At 24.9% G+C, this 21077-nt stretch overlaps 2 protein-coding genes across 2 annotated transcripts; one reads left to right on the top strand and one right to left on the bottom strand.

Annotated features, from left to right (window-relative positions):
• The first annotated feature begins 2975 nt into the window (after positions 1–2975).
• On the top strand, positions 2976–8445 carry LOC132926264 (inhibitor of growth protein 3-like). Its single transcript, XM_060990599.1, has 9 exons — positions 2976–3311; positions 3374–3445; positions 4986–5114; positions 5173–5307; positions 5449–5526; positions 6991–7208; positions 7729–7886; positions 7965–8088; positions 8180–8445. The coding sequence occupies exons 1-9, from the start codon at positions 3284–3286 to the stop codon at positions 8282–8284; spliced, it is 1047 nt and encodes a 348-aa protein (XP_060846582.1). The 5' UTR covers positions 2976–3283; the 3' UTR covers positions 8285–8445.
• A 6238-nt stretch (positions 8446–14683) lies between these two features.
• On the bottom strand, positions 14684–20742 carry LOC132925615 (uncharacterized). Its single transcript, XM_060989995.1, has 7 exons — positions 20686–20742; positions 17808–17968; positions 16658–16864; positions 16488–16566; positions 16349–16408; positions 14940–15058; positions 14684–14885 (listed from the first exon to the last, which is right to left on the bottom strand). The coding sequence occupies exons 1-7, from the start codon at positions 20740–20742 to the stop codon at positions 14684–14686; spliced, it is 885 nt and encodes a 294-aa protein (XP_060845978.1).
• Positions 20743–21077: the final 335 nt, after the last annotated feature.

The raw sequence follows: 21077 nt of genomic DNA, 5'->3' as shown, positions 1-21077 counted from the left end.
TAATCAATATATTGTATGTTTATTCACTAATATTGTGTAATCGATATTGACAATGTTGTATAACTACCTACACAACAAAAGTTATTTCTTTGATATTTTATTTCAAATATTATAGGTCAAAACTATAAAAACCATAAGATGATTAGCTTAAAGTAAAGTTATATAATATAACGCTAAAGTCTGATGAATAATAAGTGTCTCTCGTTTTATCGATGTGTTTCATCCACTATTAACAAAAACAAGAAACACTGATGTATGATATAATATATTAGAAGGTATTTAATAACAATTTCACATGTGAAATGCATTTCAAGATTCAATTTTCAGTATGTAGGTATCTACCTCGAACAGAGCGCTATTAAATTTAAAGGAAATATAATTTAGTAAATAAGTACTTTGTGATTATGATTATTATATAATAATTAAAAATATGTTAAAGAAAAAATACAAGAATGGCATTTATTTTTTATTATTATAACTGGCCTAGTAATAATTATTTTTATTGTACTATTGGACCTACTAACTGCCAAGCCACCAAGAACCAGACTTTTACCAGAGTTTACCAAACTCTAGAATAATATATAAAAAAAATATATTAATAATTTATTTAAAAACTAGTATAGGTGCCTTTGGTAAAAGTAGGTAGGTTATAATAAATGAATAAAATACATTTTTTAAATTATTAAACGTGGTGACTATATTTATCATGAATTACTGGCTTCTAGAAAAAAACTAATGTACTACATAGGTAATCAGTATAATCTACCTAAAAATGTTCACTAAATATCTAACCACCAATATATAAGTCGATTGTTTCATTATCAAAATACTGTAGGATCATTTAAACAAAATAATGAAAAAAAAATTAAAAATAAATTTAATGTATTATATATAAATCACGAATATTAGACATTTCTGTTAAAAATAATATAGATACTTAATGCTTATAGCAGAAAGAAATTTAGTAGATAGTTTAAGAAAATTAGTACTTAATGTATCTAAAATATTCATAACGTTTGAAAAAATATAAATGTTTAAATATGGATAGTTGAAGCTTAAAACAAAAATCATTTTCATCTTTAAAAGTAGATAGGTGCTAATAGATAAGTTCGATTCGAAAACCATAAAATATTATTAAGTATATGTGTTAGAGAAGTGCTGTCTTCGGTTTTAATAAATAAAATAACTGTACTTTTATCAGGTACCTACTAGTAAAATGTAAATCTTATTTACTGTAAGACATTATCTCTGTAGTAGTATAGTCTACAAAATAATGTACAATACATACACTGACACTTGTGAGCAAGTTCAATGCATTCCGTGAAGGACGCCCTTGTATATAGTACCGGTTTTTACCTACTTACCTACTGAATAATGCATTGAGATTAAACGATAATACTCTTAAACTGACGACATCATCTCTCTATGTATATAGGTATTATGTTATAACATAATATAAATGTGCGTATGAGCAATACGCTCACTGAAAAGAATAATATATACATTTAATGTAGTTACGGACAGATATATAAGGTAGGTAGTTATTTATGTTGAAACGCATTAGTGCTAGGTAGATTATTGAGCACTTTACATTTCAACGATTATCTTGATTTATCCAATATCGATATATTTTAAAATGTGTTCATTGTGACGCTTTTAGACGGAAAACCACACTGCTGTCTGTTAATGGTTGATAAAATAAAATAAATAGATATAGATACGTAATCATATAGGTGTGCTATAAGTAAAATTATCAGTGTCTCGTTTGTAAATAATATGTAATGTGTACATTTTAAATCACAAAAACTAAATATTTGAAATTGTTGAATCGGTGTATAAAGCGGTACCAACTTGTTGCGGGTGAATCTTTTCATTTAAAATTTAAAAGTTTTTTGATTTTCTTCATCTAAACATTTTTAAAAATTTGGAAAAATAATGAATCGTTATTATAATATAAGTTTATAAAAAACGTATCTAGAAAATCAATTAGAGAAATAACTTTATTTCTAGAAAGTAAAATAAATAATTATATAATATCTAAAAATATATAAGCTTAATTTATAAAGAAAAAAATTAAAAACTTGTATTGAAAAGGAATTTTTTACATTATAGTTAGGAATTGGATTTATTTATAGCTACTATAAAATGAATAAACAATGAAATAAGTCAAAGTTGAACATCGAATTGTGGTCTTTATGCTCAAAATAAATTCCAAACTTTAAATATAGGTATCTTCCAAGCGGTATTACAATATTACTGGATTATCTGTATAATTGTTTGTTTTGCAATATTTTTAATTGTTTTTCTACAATAAGAAATATTATAAAACGTCAAAAGCAGCTTATGTGAAATTGTTGAATGCTTATTATTATTTGTTATTTTACATTTTATTTCTGAGTTATTATGTGAAAAATCAGTATATGGTTTAAGTCTGGTTTAAGAGTTACACGATATTAAGAAAAAAATTAAGGATTATTATTATTATTATTTTTTTGATCACTATGGGTCCGTTGCAAGTTGTAAAGAAAGTTCCTGTTGTCCATTAAAAAAGTTTCTATTCACAACAGAATAATCGTAGAAAAAATAATTTTTGTTACACATTTTTGTACGAATATTAATATTTGTGGATAAAATGTAGTCGGATTAATGGTTTATGGTCTAGAAAAGTAAGTATATATTGAATTTTTATATTGTGTAATAATACAAATTATGGTAACATTCATAAAAAACAATAATTCTATCTAGGCACTTACTAAATATAGACAACACGTCATAATGTATTAGTTAATTTTGAATTTTATATTCTGGCGGCTGTCCAATGATAAGGGCAATTCGATAATAGTTAATAGTGGCTGCCAAAGTCCACGATGATACTAATAAGTATTATAATAATGAACTTTATCGGCAAGTTCATTGCACTATGCACTACCTATATAAATGCACGACTGACAATAATTTATCGGAACATGGAAACAGTCTTCGATTGTACCTATTACCTTACTACCGCACACCTATTTGCAATTTGATAAACATATTAATATTGCGAATTTTATTTATTAATCAGTATTTTTTATTGTTTACAATAGCCTATCATTAGTGTTGTAGTATCACTTCAGAAACGGTGGAGCCACGTTTTTTGGTTCAGTTCATTGACCGTTCCGATAATAAAAAAATACAGGATATTATATAATATATACAATCTCGTTTTTATTAAGATCAAAATAAATAATAATATCGTTTACTCCGTTAATCGTAGTTATTTCTCGTGACTTTAATTATCATCATGTTTTATTTGGAAGATTTTCTGGAAAGTATGTTCTTGACTTTAAATTGAAAACAATCGTAAAATTAACGTAATAATTTTTTGTTAAAGAACTTGAACTCTTACCGCAAGAAATAAAAAATCGCACAGCAGAAATTGGAAATTTGGACTCGCAAGTAGAAAGTATGTAATTAATTATATTAATAATAATTTATTAGGTTTTCATTTATAAATTAAAGGAGCTATTAGTTTCAGTTTTAAATGGCATAACTTAAACATAATATATTTCACTGCACTATTGTGCTTTATTTTTTCTCATAACTGCAACAAAAATTAAATATTCAACGCCAATAAAAGTTGTGGGAAATTACCTTTTTCTGCTTCCGCAGCCTGGAAAGTATTTTCTTTCAACTAGAGTTCAAAAGAGTACATTTTCTACTTGCTGGGCTATAAATAACTGTCAAATCAGATAATTATGAATGTTTATAGAACAGACATTTCTTTATATCATCATAATAATTGAGTGATTTTAACTATTAACAATTAGCAATTAATATTTGTGTAGTATCATCTACTAAACATGCTACTATAATGACACTATTAAAACAAAAAAATTGACATTGTACCTATCTGACGAGAAATGTAATGAAATATAATGTAAAATATATTAGCACCTCTAAGTATTTTATTATTTTGTATGTTATAATGGTTTATTTTTGTTATTATAATATGTTGTATTGTTGTATGCAATATTGTCATCAGAGTATGTGCTCAAACTGTTCATAATAAATTAGTAGATTATAGTTTTTGATAATTTTAAAAAGTTAAAATATTTAAAATTTGTTAAAATGATTACAAAACAATATTAGCAAATAATACAACATTTAAAAATAAGTATCAATGCATTGTGGAATCAATTATTTTTAATAATCATTCATAATTTATCATTAGTTCAAGTACTATAATATGGATCTTCCACAAATAAAACTTACTAAACTATATGCTTATAACGTAATGGATTTAATCTTAAATTTTGGTACTGATGTTATTAATTTAATACTGCTGAGTGGTTACAGTATAGTGTATTTTTATTATTATTTTTATTTTTTTTGATTATTTTATTACCTATAAATCAGAATAATATTGAGTTACATCTAACATTAATAATATAAAATATCTAGTTGAATATTAATCTAGTTTTTATACATTGTTTTAATGTTTTATTTAATATATTTAAAATTGATAGTGATTCATAAAAACTTATGATAATATGGAATTATTAGTAATTCAGTACATTATAAATTAATTATTTATCTAATTTAACATACATAATACAGTATATAAATATATAATATATTTTTGTAAAATAAAGCTATTTATTTAAATCTAATTCTTGTTTATAATTCAACAATAGAATTTGTCAGCACATATTATAATGTAAAATTAATATGTCTAATCTTTTTGTCTATTCTCAAGATTTTAATTTTAATGGATATAGTTTTAATTCTATACAATTTTTTTAAATGAATAATAACCTCTGTCCGTTTAAATTAATTTACAAAGGTTTGTTATGATATAAATTATTGTTGATGTGGCTTTAAAATAAATATATTATGAATATCAATGTAATGTATTGCCGGAATAGAAAAGCAATATTTTAATTAACATTGACTATTAGATATTGGCAAAATTAATCATTATATTATTATATACTTGATTTCAGATTCTATGAACAGTATAAAAAAAAACGTAGATATTTTATTTTCTAAAGCTGACACTATGAATCCAGATGATTTGAAGGAAAAATTTAATGCACTTATGAAAGAAGGCGACAAAGCTCTTAAACAATCTGGTAAACTTTTTTTAATGATGCATTTTGATTATTTTATTCTATACATTCTTTATTTTAGATTCAAAACTTCAGATTGCTAATGAAATGCAAAATCTAATGAAAAAATACATAAAACGATTGGATCTTGAGTTACATGGATTTAAAACTGAATTGGAAGCTGATAAAAGCGGAATTACTGAACTTATAGAAAAAAGTAATAATTTAATAAATAAGATTTGTTTTGTAGTTTGTAATGAATTATTTTTAGAAAATAAAAATTATATCTATTATTTAATTATGATAATTAGTTTTAAATTATATATTTTTGTAATATAAATTTATATTTTATTCTTAGGAATTTTAGATTCAGATCAAAGCAATACATCCAATTATAAAGAGAATAAGTATGAAACAAACAGATATCTTTTTGGAGGTAGGTAGTTTATGCATTTGAAAAATCAAGCTACGTACCATGTGTGTTTCTGCCAGTTCCTGTATTTAATGATACTACCTTTTTATATTTATTTTTTATCAATTATCGTGTAAACATTTGGATATTTTAAAAACAAAATACTTATTGACAATGTTTTATTTATTTATAAATTGAATACATTTTTATTTATATGATTTTGCTTTATTCATTTCAAATACATTTTTATTATTTTGCCTAAGCTAGTTATATAATTGTATACCAATGTAGAATTATATATTATTTTGATTCAGTAGCCAATCATTTACAATAAAAAATAGTGATGGAAATAATCGCACTAAATAATTATGTGATTTTATTGGAATCAACTGTTATATTTTGGTTAAGAATTTTTATGCTCTTATGAAAAGTATGTATATTATATGTAATCTTGTTATTAATTTCTTTTTTTTATTTGACTGTGCAATACTGTTAAAAAAACAGTATTACTTGTTACCTAATAAGTGTGAAAATCAGAGGACCTACTCAATTTTGGTGATATTAAAATATAGTCAAAAACTCAAGGGAAATAATTTAAAAATATATATAATAAGGTTATATATTAACATTAAATATAATTAAAAAAGTTATTTAATTTAAATATATTAGTAATTATTTTGTTTAATGGAAATATTATAAAAATTGAAAGAAAAAAAATATACAGTACTTGATTTATTTAAAAAAAATATAAACATAACTAGTATTATACTATTCTATCTTTATAATCTATCATACAGGTTTGGAAATAAATTTTATTCTATTTTATGTATACCTTTTGACCTATTCATACTTTAAGAACTGGTTATAAACTAAATTAACACAAAGCTTACTTGTAAACAAATTTTCTACATTTTTGATTATATTTATTTAAGTTACACAAAATAAAAATAAATCCTTTCTAATATTTCAAATTACCTATGATAAATTGTTTGTGTTTTATTTGTTTTTTTTATAGGTAATTTTTTTTCACTAACTTATACATATTACAATTCACTTTCCAAGATATTTAACATAAATCTACTTATATTTATTAATTAATAAGTATACAATTTATTACTGCAAATACTTCATTTAATTGGGTCCTAAGAATATTTTTGTTTTTTGTTTTGTTTTATAATATAATTAACATTTTTTATGGATATTAGATAAATAAATAAATTTTTAAATAACTCACTTGAGTTAACTTGTAATTTTTTTGTCATTAATAAAAAATACTTATTGTTTATGTAATATTTTCAACTTGTATGTGTTATATTTAAATTTAGTATTTTAGTAAATATAAAATTACTAAAATACAAAACTTAGATATATAAATCTACCGATAACGCATAACCTTATCTGGTATTCGTGTTATGTTCACTTTAGATAATTTTATATTTAAAAGTTAACAGTATTAAATAATCATTATCTTTGGTTTTGTTATTGTAGAAATAGAAGAAGTCTTAAATAGTGTTAGCAGTGTCAATCAAAAATTTATTGAGGTAGCTTCGAATGTATCTAGTAGTGAAGAATTAGTATCATATTTTCAACCTGATACAAGTTCTGTTAATTCTCAAATGGCTCCATTTCCATTATCCTTAACTATGGGATCTGGCTGCTCAGCATTTACAGCAGTTGGGCCTGAAGCTATTGTTTCTTCTCAAAAGGTATAATGAAAAATTTCTTTAGAAGAGCTTTTACTATTTTTCCTTAACATAGTTAGAAGTGGTTTAAAATATTGAATAATACATTAGCTATTTTATTTTTAATATAAAAGTTATTAGTCTAATTTAATAAAAAAATTATTTATCAAACATTGTAAAAAATATTAGTTTAACAATATTCTAAAATGTAACTTAACTTATGACTTAAAGTGCCTTGATAATCGACTTTTTAATTAAAAATATATTTTACATCCTGAGTAAATTAAGGATAGCTATTTGTATTACTAAGGTATATATATCAAGGCAGTTTCCTTCATTTTTTATTTACCAAAATGTAAAATATTTGTAGGAATTATTAATTACTAATTTAGATGATACGCAAGGGACGTTTACAAACTATTAGTGGTTGTTAGTTTGTTTTAAATACAAATAATCCTATATGCTTATATATATTCTCCAAAAATAAATTTGTTTGTCTTTTTCATATTTTTAAATATAAATATTCATATTGTATCTGTTTCAGTTGTCTTGTAGGCGTAGGTCATCAAAAGAATTTTTTGATGCAATCAATCATGACCAAATTAAAGACAAATCGGATTTTTTATTAAAAGCATTTCCTACTAGTAAAGAAACCGCAGAATTTATTAAATCTAGTAGTAACCAAATAAAAAAAAATAAAAAGTAAATACAAAAATATTAACATCTACCTATCTCTGATAATTTTAATTTTGATCATTTTTTGAAAAATTGTATACTTAGAGAAGGAATTGTATGTAAAGAAAAATCAATTGATGAAGATAAACTAATTGATCCTAATGAACCCCAATATTGTTTATGTAATCAAATAGCTTATGGTACAATGGTGGCTTGTGATAATAAAAAGGTATGTATAATTGTGTGAAAATAAATCTAGTATATTATGGCAATTTATAAAAATATTTAATATTCTAAATAATTCACATTTCTTGCTCTAGTGCCCACATGAATGGTTTCATTATGAATGTGTTGGTATTAAAAATCCACCACATGGAAAGTGGTATTGTCCTAAGTGTATCATCAAACTGAAGAGAAAAAGATAAAAATTACGTACAACCATATTATTTTTTACAATAGTGTTTTTACAATTGCTGTAAAAACATAAACATATGTATTTTTATGTTAATATTTATAAACATAGTTGTCCCCGTTCTTTATTGTAGGAATATTTGACTGCAAACAAAATATACAATTCTGAAATTCATTTTTATTGCTAATTATTTTTAATAATTTATAAACAACTTAATAAAAATATAACTATGTAAAATTATTGAGTATTAATTTTTAAATAACTATTGTTCTATGTATTTGTTATTTAAGGTTATGAGGTATGCTTTAAAAAAATTACAGAAATAGTGGTTTATACTTTAATATATATGTGAGTAGTGTCAAAAAATAAATTATTAATACGATTTACACTGTAAACAGTGTAAACTTAAGCAGCATTATTATCATTATAATATTATAAAAATCATTAAAGATTATTTAACAATGTTAAAAAATACTATTAATTTTAAAATAAAATTGGTTTTTACAAGGTGTACCCAGCTGTATAATAGTTAAATAAAAACTCAATAACTAGGTAACTTTTCATAGTATAAAAATAAAATTGACTCACCTTGAGTAAGAACCCTTTAATCCCTGTATATATTTGTATAACTACATTATACACGTAACATCATAACTAGGTATCTATATAAGTTATATGCTAAAGTAATAATACAATTTATCATAGGTAAGTATTATATATCTTATGCAAATCGGACATAATAATAATTGATTGGTCGATTGTATAGCAGGTCAACAACAATCAAGGTCTTCAAATACCATTATAAGTTTCCATCAAATATCACACGTAATCATCCATTACAGTAGTTTTGTAGTGAATCAGGGTTGTAGTAATCAGCAGATCTTCGAGAAGTCCAATATATCATTGAATATGCTATATAAGCACTGATAAGTTTTATATACTATCAATTAAAGGTGGAAATAAATAATAAACAAAAAGATAGAAAGAACAGCTATTAATCTACGTTTAAAATTACTGCACATACAAATTAATGTTTATTGATTGGTATGTTGGATATAAGTGCCAAGTCTTTAACATGTAATGGGGAACACATTATGACTGGATGATCAACTTATTTAATAGTTATTTATTTTTATGTAAAAATTGTTTAATTAGTTGATTTATTGTATGGGTGTTAAAATTGTACATAGTTATAATTAATTAAATTTATTGGGATATAATACTTAATATTTCTCATATAAATTACTCCAAAGAAGAAGTAGATAGACCAACTTTTATATTGTTAATAAAATTATAAATAATCTAATACATAAAAATCTCGTGTCACAATATTGAAAATGTTTGTTATCAAACTCCTTTGAAACGGCTTGACCGATTTTCATGAAATTTTGTTTGTATATTAAGTAGGTCTCAGAGAGTGATGTAAATTATTTTTCATACCCTTAGGTGTAAAGGGTGGCTCACCCACAAATATTAAAAAAATAATAATAATAATAATCATGCGTTGCCGCGGTTACTAGAATATTTTTTTATGTGTGTATTTTATCGGCGTGTAGATATGAATGGTTCTGAGGCGTAAGACACCGACAGAGCTCAAGTATATTACCTCTTTATTATGTTTAAAGGCTGTGCGAATATTTAATCGATTATTCGAATAATAAATTATTTGTAACGAATGATACATAATCGGTTAATCGATTGAAAAAATGCAACTAGACGGTACAGTTATGTAAAATTGATATGTTAGAGATATCATCTATACACCAAATCAGAAAACTAAAAATAGTTTTTATCCTTACACTAACGATTAGCATTGTTAGCATTATAGGCAACCAAACTTATAACACGGGTGCATTTTGTACGAGCGTAGACCGTTTGTACAAATTGACCTAAAATATGGTCTGTTTGGGTGAATAATTATATACCGATTACCGTTTGGGCTAGGGTTTATTCAACTAAAAATCCGTATGAAAATGCTTATAATATACACTCAACAGTCAACAATTAATTAAACAAAATCATACAAAATATAAATAATTAATAAAAAGTCCTATTTAAAAAAAATATATTGGTATAGATATTAATAATATTATATAGGTAGATAGTAATCTACAGTCAAAAAGTTATAAATAATATAATTAGTACATTTTAAAGTAATCTATTGGCTTTATATGAAAATGTTCATAATAATAAACATTCAACAATTAATTATTTACATTTTCGATAATAGTGATTAATAATGATTAGCAATAATATCCGTACCTGTCACCAGGTTTTTACCTTGCATATAGGTAAAAATAATTTCACTCACCCAAACGGTACCTACAAATGATAGTCGCCCAGTCTATGGTCAAAATTATTACCTACCTTCGCCCAAACGACCACTGCCCTTTTGTACGGGCGACGAAGTACATGACGACAGCTAGTATTAAATATAAAAAAAATTATTATAAAAATATACTAAGCACATATCTCTAGCCACAGTATATGATCTGCTTGCCAGTTTGTTTGGAGAAACCTGTAGTTTTTCTAAAATGAGATAAGTATAGGTACTTATTACATACTGCTTAGTAACATAGGTTAAGTTAATTAACATAGGTACCTATAATATATACATACTTTAAGTAGTTCTCTGCAGTACTAAGTATTTATATCACTGTTCATAATTCATTAATTTTAAAATTCATGTATAATTTATAATACCTACATCAATATTCATACATAGTCAATTTAATTGTTTATAAGCATAGTTTATATTTTAACTCAATTATTTTGTTTGATTTTCCATTTTAACCTGTTTATCGAGTGTACCTTTTGGTTCAAAGTACTCTTTATTAGAAGGCTGCGTTTTTATATGAGTAACAGTTTGAATTAAAAGGTCGTAAAACGAATACTTGTGATATCCACTACATTTTTCATTACACGTTTCAGTCGTTTCAGTTAATGTTTGACATTCGTCGGGGTATGGATTTAATTGAGAACACTCTAAAGGTAAAGATAACATGTGATTAAATTACTGATACCTACCTACTCAATAACAGTTATTAAAATTTAAAAACAATCACATAAAAAACTTACTTATATTTAAAATTTGGCTATTCATTATACTAAATTAACTTACCGAGTAAACACATTTCAGCACAATCGGATTCTTTGTTAGGGTCACGATCATGATAATATTTAAAATGTAATTTATTTGCATGAGTGACAGTTCGTTGAATATTTTTAAAGCTCTAAATGTGAAATAATAAAAATAATAACATAACATTAAATTTGTATCTATATCTTAGGTATAAATGGTATAATATTAATATTAATATTTTAACATATTGATAATATGGCAAGAATCGATAATGCGAGTATTTTATGTGTAAACGAAATTTTCCCTACAAAATTAACGGTTATTTTTAATAATTTATAGGTATGTCTATAAAATTACATTAAGTGTATCAGTAATCTATTGATATGATTGAAGCTACCATTACCGTACCACAAGGTATTTAAACTATATTAATCTGATGCTGATGGACTTGCAACTTGCAATAGGTATCTAAAATAAAATTGAAAAGTAAATCAAAATGAAATAATATTTTTTTTTTCAAGTAGGTAACTAAAGAGTGGTAGCCGGTTGGTACCTACGGCGAAATATTTTTCTTTAATAGGTACCTACATTTTTATTTTTTATACCATTGCAGTCGCATATTATTATGAATTCCATCCAATATACATATTGCTAGATAATATCTAGTTAAATTTAATTAAAAAAAGTGGGCAAGTGGGTATCGCTCTGCTGTATAGTAGAGATGGAGAGTAGGTCACTGGTCACTGATCGTGTGGATGTGTTAAGTTTGAATGCAATGACCGGTATCATTGTATACGAAAAACAATTCTGAATGGAGATGATTTGTCAGTCAATAATAATTAGTTGGATATATTATATTATTACCTATATTTAAATTGTAATATATCGTTAATTTACGCGATTTCGTAAAAAATTAAATTTCATACGCTCAAATAAAATGTTTTCTATATTGACAATGGAATTTTTTTTTACAGTTACTTGAAGGAAAACTTATGGATAACCTAGTATTGGATTTTTGAACCTTAAGTATAAATCACAAAAATTTTATGAATTTTCAACTTCAAAATTCTTTGCAAATTTTCGTGATTTTGATATATTTTGTAAACATTTGAACTTTAAATGCTTATAAACAAAAATTGTGACTAACGATTTTTGATTTATTTTTTACTACGATAAGTTTCAATTATCTATAAGTGGCTTAAAAAAGGTCAAAATATTTTGAAAATGTATTCATTATTCATTGTAAAATCAATACATCACTCCGTTCAGAATCTAAAATATGGTAACTTAAATAATTGTAAATGGAAAAAAACACATTATATGTACAAAAAAACACGTAAAAAAATATAAACAAATTTATCTAAAGATTAAAAAAAAATATTATACGTGACTAATCTAGTAACAAATACAGAATGGAGTTTTGACAGATTTACTAGGATTATGGTTGATACATCAAATCCGTTAAGTAGTATTAATGAGTAGGTACAAGTATCTATTTTATGCACCTACCTATTTATGAAATGTTAAATTTCGTTTAATATTTCAAATTCACTTACCTTTATAAACTGCATCATGCTTATATATGAGGACAAAATTATAGACAAAATAAAATTATATTTTATGTAAAATGATGAATTTGGTTCCTTATTACGCACAAATAGGTATTTGAGAAGTTGTAAAATACTAAAATGTAAAATACGATATATCAGTATACTACAATATTACGTAGATACATCAAACATTATTTGTGTAGGTGTATTATAAATTTATTTACTAAGTAGGATCAACGACTGACAATAGATATTCGAATTGAAATTACGTGTCTTCACCTAGGCCTTGAATTATATCGATCACCTTGTGTATTTATAATCTAGTATCTATCTACATCAGATATATAACTATATAATCAGCCAGATACATTTAGATATTTTTTATAGATTTGATTAGAATAGATAAGTTAAACCTTTGGTAAGTAGTCACGAACTAAGATATATTGTATATATGTATCTTAGTTTGTGCCTCTATATAGTCATGGATTTCTATATAATACAACTAATACAAGACAAGATAGGTAACGACGAATAAAATCAATAAAAAATAATCAAAGACCGTCCTCCATGTTTTGGGTTGAAAAATGTTCCATGAATATAAAAATAACGAACAATTATTTTTTTATTTATGTAATATATATTGAAATAATTACCAAAGATATTTTCCAAACACAGTAAAGGTATCATGTCAAACTGCAAACCGAAAAAATGGCGAAACAATTTGATTGCTTATTCAATATAGGTATACCTACCTAGATAGTATAGAAGTCAGTGGGTATAGTACTATATAGTAGTAGTATTTCAGTAGGTACCTATACAATATAGGAGTATGGATATAATTATTATAATATTCTTACAGATTATCAAATCAGTTCCAGTTTCCTCTAAATCGTGTCGTTTTATTTGAATAATATATTTTTACCTAGGTATATCATTTTACTATATGTCTATATGGAACGTGACATGACACGGCGTTGTGGAAACCCAGTTTCAGTACGATTTCTATATTATAATACATATTTTTTTTAGCTTCCTTGGTGGTGTTTTTATGTGCTTTTAATATACACATTTTCATAAACGTACCTAGTCGTAGTTTTCTATAACAGAACAGTAGCCTCTATTTTTTATTACACGTCTCTGGTATTCTGTATATCTTTCTAGCGAAGGTTATATACTTATACCAACCTACCTATACTTAGTGGCCATTTACGTAGTGCCTATATAAATAATACGTTGTTTTTTTTTTTAATTGTATTAGGTATACATTTTCATTTTCCGATCTTCATAGATATCTACTGGCCATTATAAATTAGCTAAGGCCTGACATACGGTACCTATGCAAAAATAATTTTTTTAAATCTTTATTGTACAACAACCGCATTAATGTTCAAGGGTAAAACATATTATAGATACAGTTTATTGTACTCGCTATATAGTATATGGGATTAAAGCATTTTATTCCAATTAGATGGGTACTGTATGATTCAATAAGGTAAAAATCCAAGAATAAAAAGATTAAATTAAAAAAATTAGATTTACTAAATAAATAATTATAATATTTCAGTTCACATCATATCTCAACTGAATGTTTTACATTTTAGTTATAAAAATAAATTATTTGAGACAAAGCGTATTACACAGTGTTACAGAATTACATTTAATAGATCAATATATAAATATATTTTTATTTTTGTTTAACTATCTTATTTTATTTTTAATTTATTTCGTTGAACATGTTTTTATTGAATTTTGAGAGGTTGTGAAAAGATCTTCGATATATTTAATCTCCACCCATTCTAGTTAACAGATCAGCATTTATACTATACATGCACTTACAACAAGACGGTAATTTAAAGCTATCATAGTAAAATTCTTGAGAACCTTTAATGGTCATCAATCTTTTGTAGATATATTTTTGTACACATGTTGAAGTGTATCCTAATGGTAAAGTTTCATCAAATGCGCATGGAATGTCAACACCACTACAAATTATTAAATTAATTTAAATTATTAAACATTGTTAATTTGATACTTACATACATTTCTCCACCCGAATTCCTTGTTTAAAACTGTCTTTGTCTTCTGATGGATCTTGTATAATATAACGCCATTCGTTTTTTATCGTAAGACCGACTTCTGGATATATAGTTTCTGTCTAGAAAATATTTTAAGTTACCTAATTAAAAATTTAATGTTGAATTTTTCAGTTGTATGATGAATGATGATAATACCATTGTACAAATACACAAATATATTTTAAGTCTTGACTTTAGGAATAACTTTTTATATACCTATGGGACATTTATATATAATATTCTATCTCTTTACAAAATAGTGAAAATGATATGGTTAGATTATATTATAGGCTAATGTAAAATAAATCAGATATAAAAATTAACTTAAAAAGTCATTATGAAGTTATAAATTGAAACAATTCATATTTATCTATGTAATTTGTTATTTGTAAAGATGTTTGTATTTCAATGTTTGATTATCACGATATTACCTATGGGCTATAACTGCTATGAGTGACCTAGGTTTTACTTCAAATTGGCGAATTTCTTTTTCAAAGCAAGACAAAATATAACTTAAACAGGTGTCAGATTATTAGTTGGAAAAGCAAACTAAATAGACATAGATTTAGAAATTGATATACAATAAATAAAAATAAAAATAAATTTTTTTATTGACCCTAAAACTAGTACTGAAATTCAAAGAATAGAGAGATAATGGTGGAATTTAAAAACCATTTTTGATGAACTTAAAAAAAATTGACTATGATCAGTAAACTCAAAAATCCAATTTGAACCTTTTGTTGGGGATACAATTAAATACATAATGTAAGAAGTAAAGACAGTTATCGACAAAATAATAAATATTAGAAATGATTATTAGAAGCTGATTATAAAATAAAATAAAAATATTTTTACATTATTAATAATAAGCAGTAGTTTAGCCAGGATTTTAAAATGGCCGGGGAGGGGGCAAACCCAAAATACTAAAATAAACATACTCAAAAATTAACAATAACACTTAATTTTTATATTAAATTGATACAGCCAAGAGGGGCATGGCCCACTGCTCTCTATGACTACGCCACTAATAATAGGTAAAATGTACCTACATGTATAATCAATGACATTATGTTTACCTAGTGTAAAAATAATACATTTTCCGATGTACGTATTGCGCTGGTTAGTATCATATTGAATTATTGAACTACTTAATAGGTACCAAATTATTTGTTTAGTTTCAAATTTTAATGATTTTATAATCATTTATTTTTTATTGTAAGTCAATTGAATTCATTTAGTATAGATGCATAATATACTATTGTATACTTAGTATTTAAATGACATGACTACACGTACTTGTACTTATAAAGTTATAAAATAATAAAAAATACTTCGGGGAAAATAATATTGGTAGATAGGAAGGTACTTACTCTTGCCTGACAGAATGATTGAAGTAGACTATCTGATATTCTCGGTTCGAATTCATCTACCTTAAATATAAATACATTATTATTATTTATAAAATAAATAGACAGATAATAGTATCATAATTTGGAATAATGTTTATACTTCATTTACAGCATCTGTATCATAATAATAATTAGTTGACATAAACTTGCTGGCTTTAAAAAGATTTAATAAATCTTCCCTAATCGTAAGAAAAAAAACAAACAATTTGAGATAGATTAGTTGTTAGGTTGATATTTCAAAAAAATAAAATAATTTTATTTGGAGTTTACCTTGGATAATTATCAACTTTGATGCAATAATTGTCATTTAATGAACATTTCTCAATTACATTTTGTTCAGGTATAAATTTGTCAATTGAAACCAATGTAATTTTCGTATCAATTGAATTTGGATCAAAAATTGATGAAGAGTTTGTTAAGCTAGTTGTTGGCAAAACTATAACTTTTATATTTTCAATATCAACTACAGGTTCATTTCTAAAATGTATAAAATTATTGTATAAATTATTTTGATTTTTGTCTAAATTTAATATCTTGTATAAATACCTATATAAAATACCTATTAAGTTTATTGTGTTTAAATTAAAAACAAAAAAATCTAAAATATTATTCCACATTTATATTTTGTTACAATTTATTATAGTTATTTCACAATATTATTAATGATGTATATCAGGTATAATTTATACCACATGTTGATGTAAAAGTTACTGTTAAGTAAAAATATTATCCACACTCCCTCTCGAAAAAATTCCTGGCTTACTTGGTGCCAAAAGTTCTGGTGAATTTAAAGTATATGTGATTCTTTATACTAATATTAAGCATGGTATATTGTATATACTCACCTCGTACTTTGTTGTATATTGGTATATCAAAGGGTTTTTCGGAATACCTTTATACTTATATTTAGGACCTGGATTTAAATGCCTTACAAGCTACTGAACATGCTCAAAAAATAGCAAAAATGTACTAAAAAAATATATTTTAATTACAGTAATAGTCCAATTTTCTACATTTTTTTTTCATTTTATTGATTTTCAATTTTTATTTTATACTATGAAATTTGAACATTTTTAAAAGGTTTTGAGCGTTTATCGGTGAAAAAATCACTTTTGAGACTGAATTAATATTTCGAAAAATTAATTTTTATTTAAAATGCATATGTATATAATATATGAACTAAAAAATAGTTAGTCAAATATTTTTATAAATGCTAAAAAAAAATCAAAATTAATGTATAAGTTTTAATGCTCTGAATTCTGATACATGAAGCGGATTTCATATACTTGAAAAACATTGCCGACTAAAAAAATTGCATTCATATCCGTACCTACTTATGTTATACATATTAAAAATTAAAATATTATATTAAAAAAAAAGCCTTAATAGGATTATAATACATATGTATTCGTTAACTTACTTTTGATCTTCCCTATAACTTGAAGTCGTGTATATGGTTGTATTATCTTCATTAACCAGACTTGTTATTTTTGTTATATTCCTAATTGGAGACTTTAAATATTCTTCCCAGCATGAATCATTCTCAGAAGTGTATTCTGCTATGGAATTAGGCTGCCGAACCTATAAAATGAAATAACAGTGAACGTCTTTTACCATTATATATCAATAAATGTAAAATAAAAATTATTTATTTAAATGAATAAGTTTTTTGAAAAGCATTTTTAACAAAGAAAACATTGTTGCAGATGAAGAGGTTAAAAAAAAATTCAAGTCATCAAAGTTCGGCCTCTAATTACTAAAATTTATCAAGATGATTATCGTTATATAGATTCTATAACATTTAATTTAAATGCAATAAGAAAATAAAAATATATATGTATGAGGTTTGTAATATTAAACATTATAATTTATCTACCTATTATTTTTTTACAAGAATTTAAACAAAATTTAACATATTTTTCGTGATTTCCAAAATGCATAACATGTACCTAGGTATGCAGATTAGCATACTGCATATGATTTCGCATCAGTGGCGTAGTCAAGGGGGGATAAAGAGGCTATACCTCCCCCATTGGCTGTATTTTTTTTTATATTGTTTTGCAATATTTAAATTTAATTATGGAAATTGTCTTATACATTTTAATTATTTAAAATAGTAAATACGTTAACGGAAAATCAACGTTAATATGTAATCAGTATTTTTGTTTTGTTTTGTTTTTGATTTTCAATAATTCAAGTTAAAAGTGTTTATTCCTCCCTATAAAAAAATCTTGGTTACTCCTCACGCATCACAATGTAATAAAAACATTTTGAAAATTCAATAAATTCATTGGTGTCATTACAGTTATCAATATAAAGGGATTAAAGTTTTAACCAGCCTAAATGTGTAGGTAACTTACAAAAAAAAATTATTTATATATAGATTATAGGTATATAATGATATTTGTACATTACCGTGATAATGAGAGCCTGTATAAATATCAGCAATGCCAATTTGGTCATTTTGTAAAAAAAATGTTAATTGATTGTAAATGTGTAACAATTATTAATCGATATAGTTTGTTTTATTATTAATACACTTACACACAACCGGTCAGTTTGATTGTTATTATAGTACTGGCCATTGAGAAGCACTGGTCAGGGTACTCGTTTAATATGCTACCTACCGCTATTTCGTTAGTGTAGTATGCCACCTACCGTAAAATGATACCTACTAAAAATAAAAAAATAAATAATTATAATTTATTAATTTATCGTTGTAAAGTACTATATAATATTTTTATATACGTCATTATATATTATTACACAATATAAATTATATATTATTTTTCCATCATCCCAGAAAACTTCTAATAAGTCGTGTTGCGTATTAATGGACCACCCTACTATTCTTCTTTAAATTGTCGGTCTAACAAACCTAATGCTCCTCGGGTTTTAATTTCGTATTTAGTTTTGACATGTCTCCATATACACTCGATCGTATGAGTTTGTGCGCCCGTTGTAGGATCAACAAAAACTCGGAATGATCGGTTTCACGATGATAACCTATATCTTTTGAAATATTATATGGTCGCCATTGATCTGAATAAATAATTGATCCTAGTACTATTTCATTTTGTATTATTGGTAATAACTAATAAAGTTGCCTTATCTCTTGTTTCCACTTTAAAAAATCTTCGTTCTAGAATACCATCAATATATTTACAACACATACCAAAAATCCATGGATGCCTTAAATGCGAGTACCGTAATTTTTTGAGTTGAATGATGATCATCAATATCGTCAGCATCACTTGATACATTGTCATCTAAATTTATCGTAATGAATCAAATTTTTTTTCTGCAATACAATGAAATAAAATAAAAATAACTACGGTAGGTAGCATACTACATGCATACAGTTTTTTGGTAGATACCGTTTTGCGATAGGTAGTATATTAAGCGAGCACCCTGGTCAGTGGTCTAGTGCCCCAATCCCAAAGCCACTGCAGAGAACTGGGGAGTGGGACTTTGGTGGCAATATTCATGTACCTACCTATTTATAGGGCAAGAACTACTAGCCCAAATTAAACAATCCAATTTTCACACTATAAAAAGAACAACATTGGCTGTGCAATATCATTTTTTGAAATGGAATATAAATTATCAGTGTATTATTAGGAAAAATACTAGAAAGGGAACTCAAAGGATGTTGGATGAACGAGCATTTCACATGAAATTAACCATTACATTACTGTGGGGGAGGGAGTAAATCCCCCACGCCCTCTTCATACAAAACAATATTAAATTTATTCTAAAAAAATATGTAAAAAGAAAAAACATTTATTTATTAATAATTTTTTTTAAAACTTCAAATTAGTGAATAAAAAAAAAAACTATAAATTTAAACTAAGAATTTAATAAGATACATAAATATTAAGGTATACGAATTATCTTATTTTTTTCATACAAGGTTGGTACGAATGTACAAATTAATATTGTGGCCTATTTTGCATCAGAAAAACTGACAATTTTCAAATTCACTAATAAATGTTGCGTTACAACGTTCTGTTTCAAATAAATAGAAGGGGTAGGTACGCCAAAAAAAATAAAATAAGGGGATAGTACCCACGTGGCACCTCCCTTCAAATTACACATTGTAAATAATTCTCAAAATTGTAAACAAAATATTTATGTAAACTATTATATTTAATAAACAAAATTAACATATATAACAAATTAATTACAAATTTATTTCTATATAACATTTTATAAAAATATTACCTATTAGTATTTATGTAGAATTATCTATATTGTGGAATTGAATTCATCTGTATGAATCACGAGTATGAAATTACTACAGTCAATAGTTCTGCATGTGGCGTTGGTTGAATATATGTCAATTTTTTCTTCATCTCTGCGTTGTTTGAGATTAAACTCACCATGTTTTAATGAAATAATTTTTTAAAACACTGACGATAAGCCGATAACCGAAAAAGACATTCGAACACAATGGGACAGGTGCAGCTAGACTGATTTAATTTATTACTTTAATACTAGAGCTCGGAAGTTTATGACCTTAAAAACATTAAAAAATAACCTAAAAATATATAAATATATAAATATGACATAGAAATGACAAAAAATGTCCTTAAAAAATGACCTAAAAAATTACAATTATTTGTTTTAAATTAATAAAAATATATTTTTTTTAAATTGTACTCTACTTTATTATAAAATTCTATAAACA

The sequence above is a fragment of the Rhopalosiphum padi genome, chromosome 3 (assembly GCF_020882245.1).
Source record: "Rhopalosiphum padi isolate XX-2018 chromosome 3, ASM2088224v1, whole genome shotgun sequence".
NCBI lineage: Eukaryota > Metazoa > Arthropoda > Insecta > Hemiptera > Aphididae > Rhopalosiphum > Rhopalosiphum padi.
Note: the sequence above shows the minus strand (reverse complement) of the source record. Positions and strands in the feature narration are given on the sequence as shown.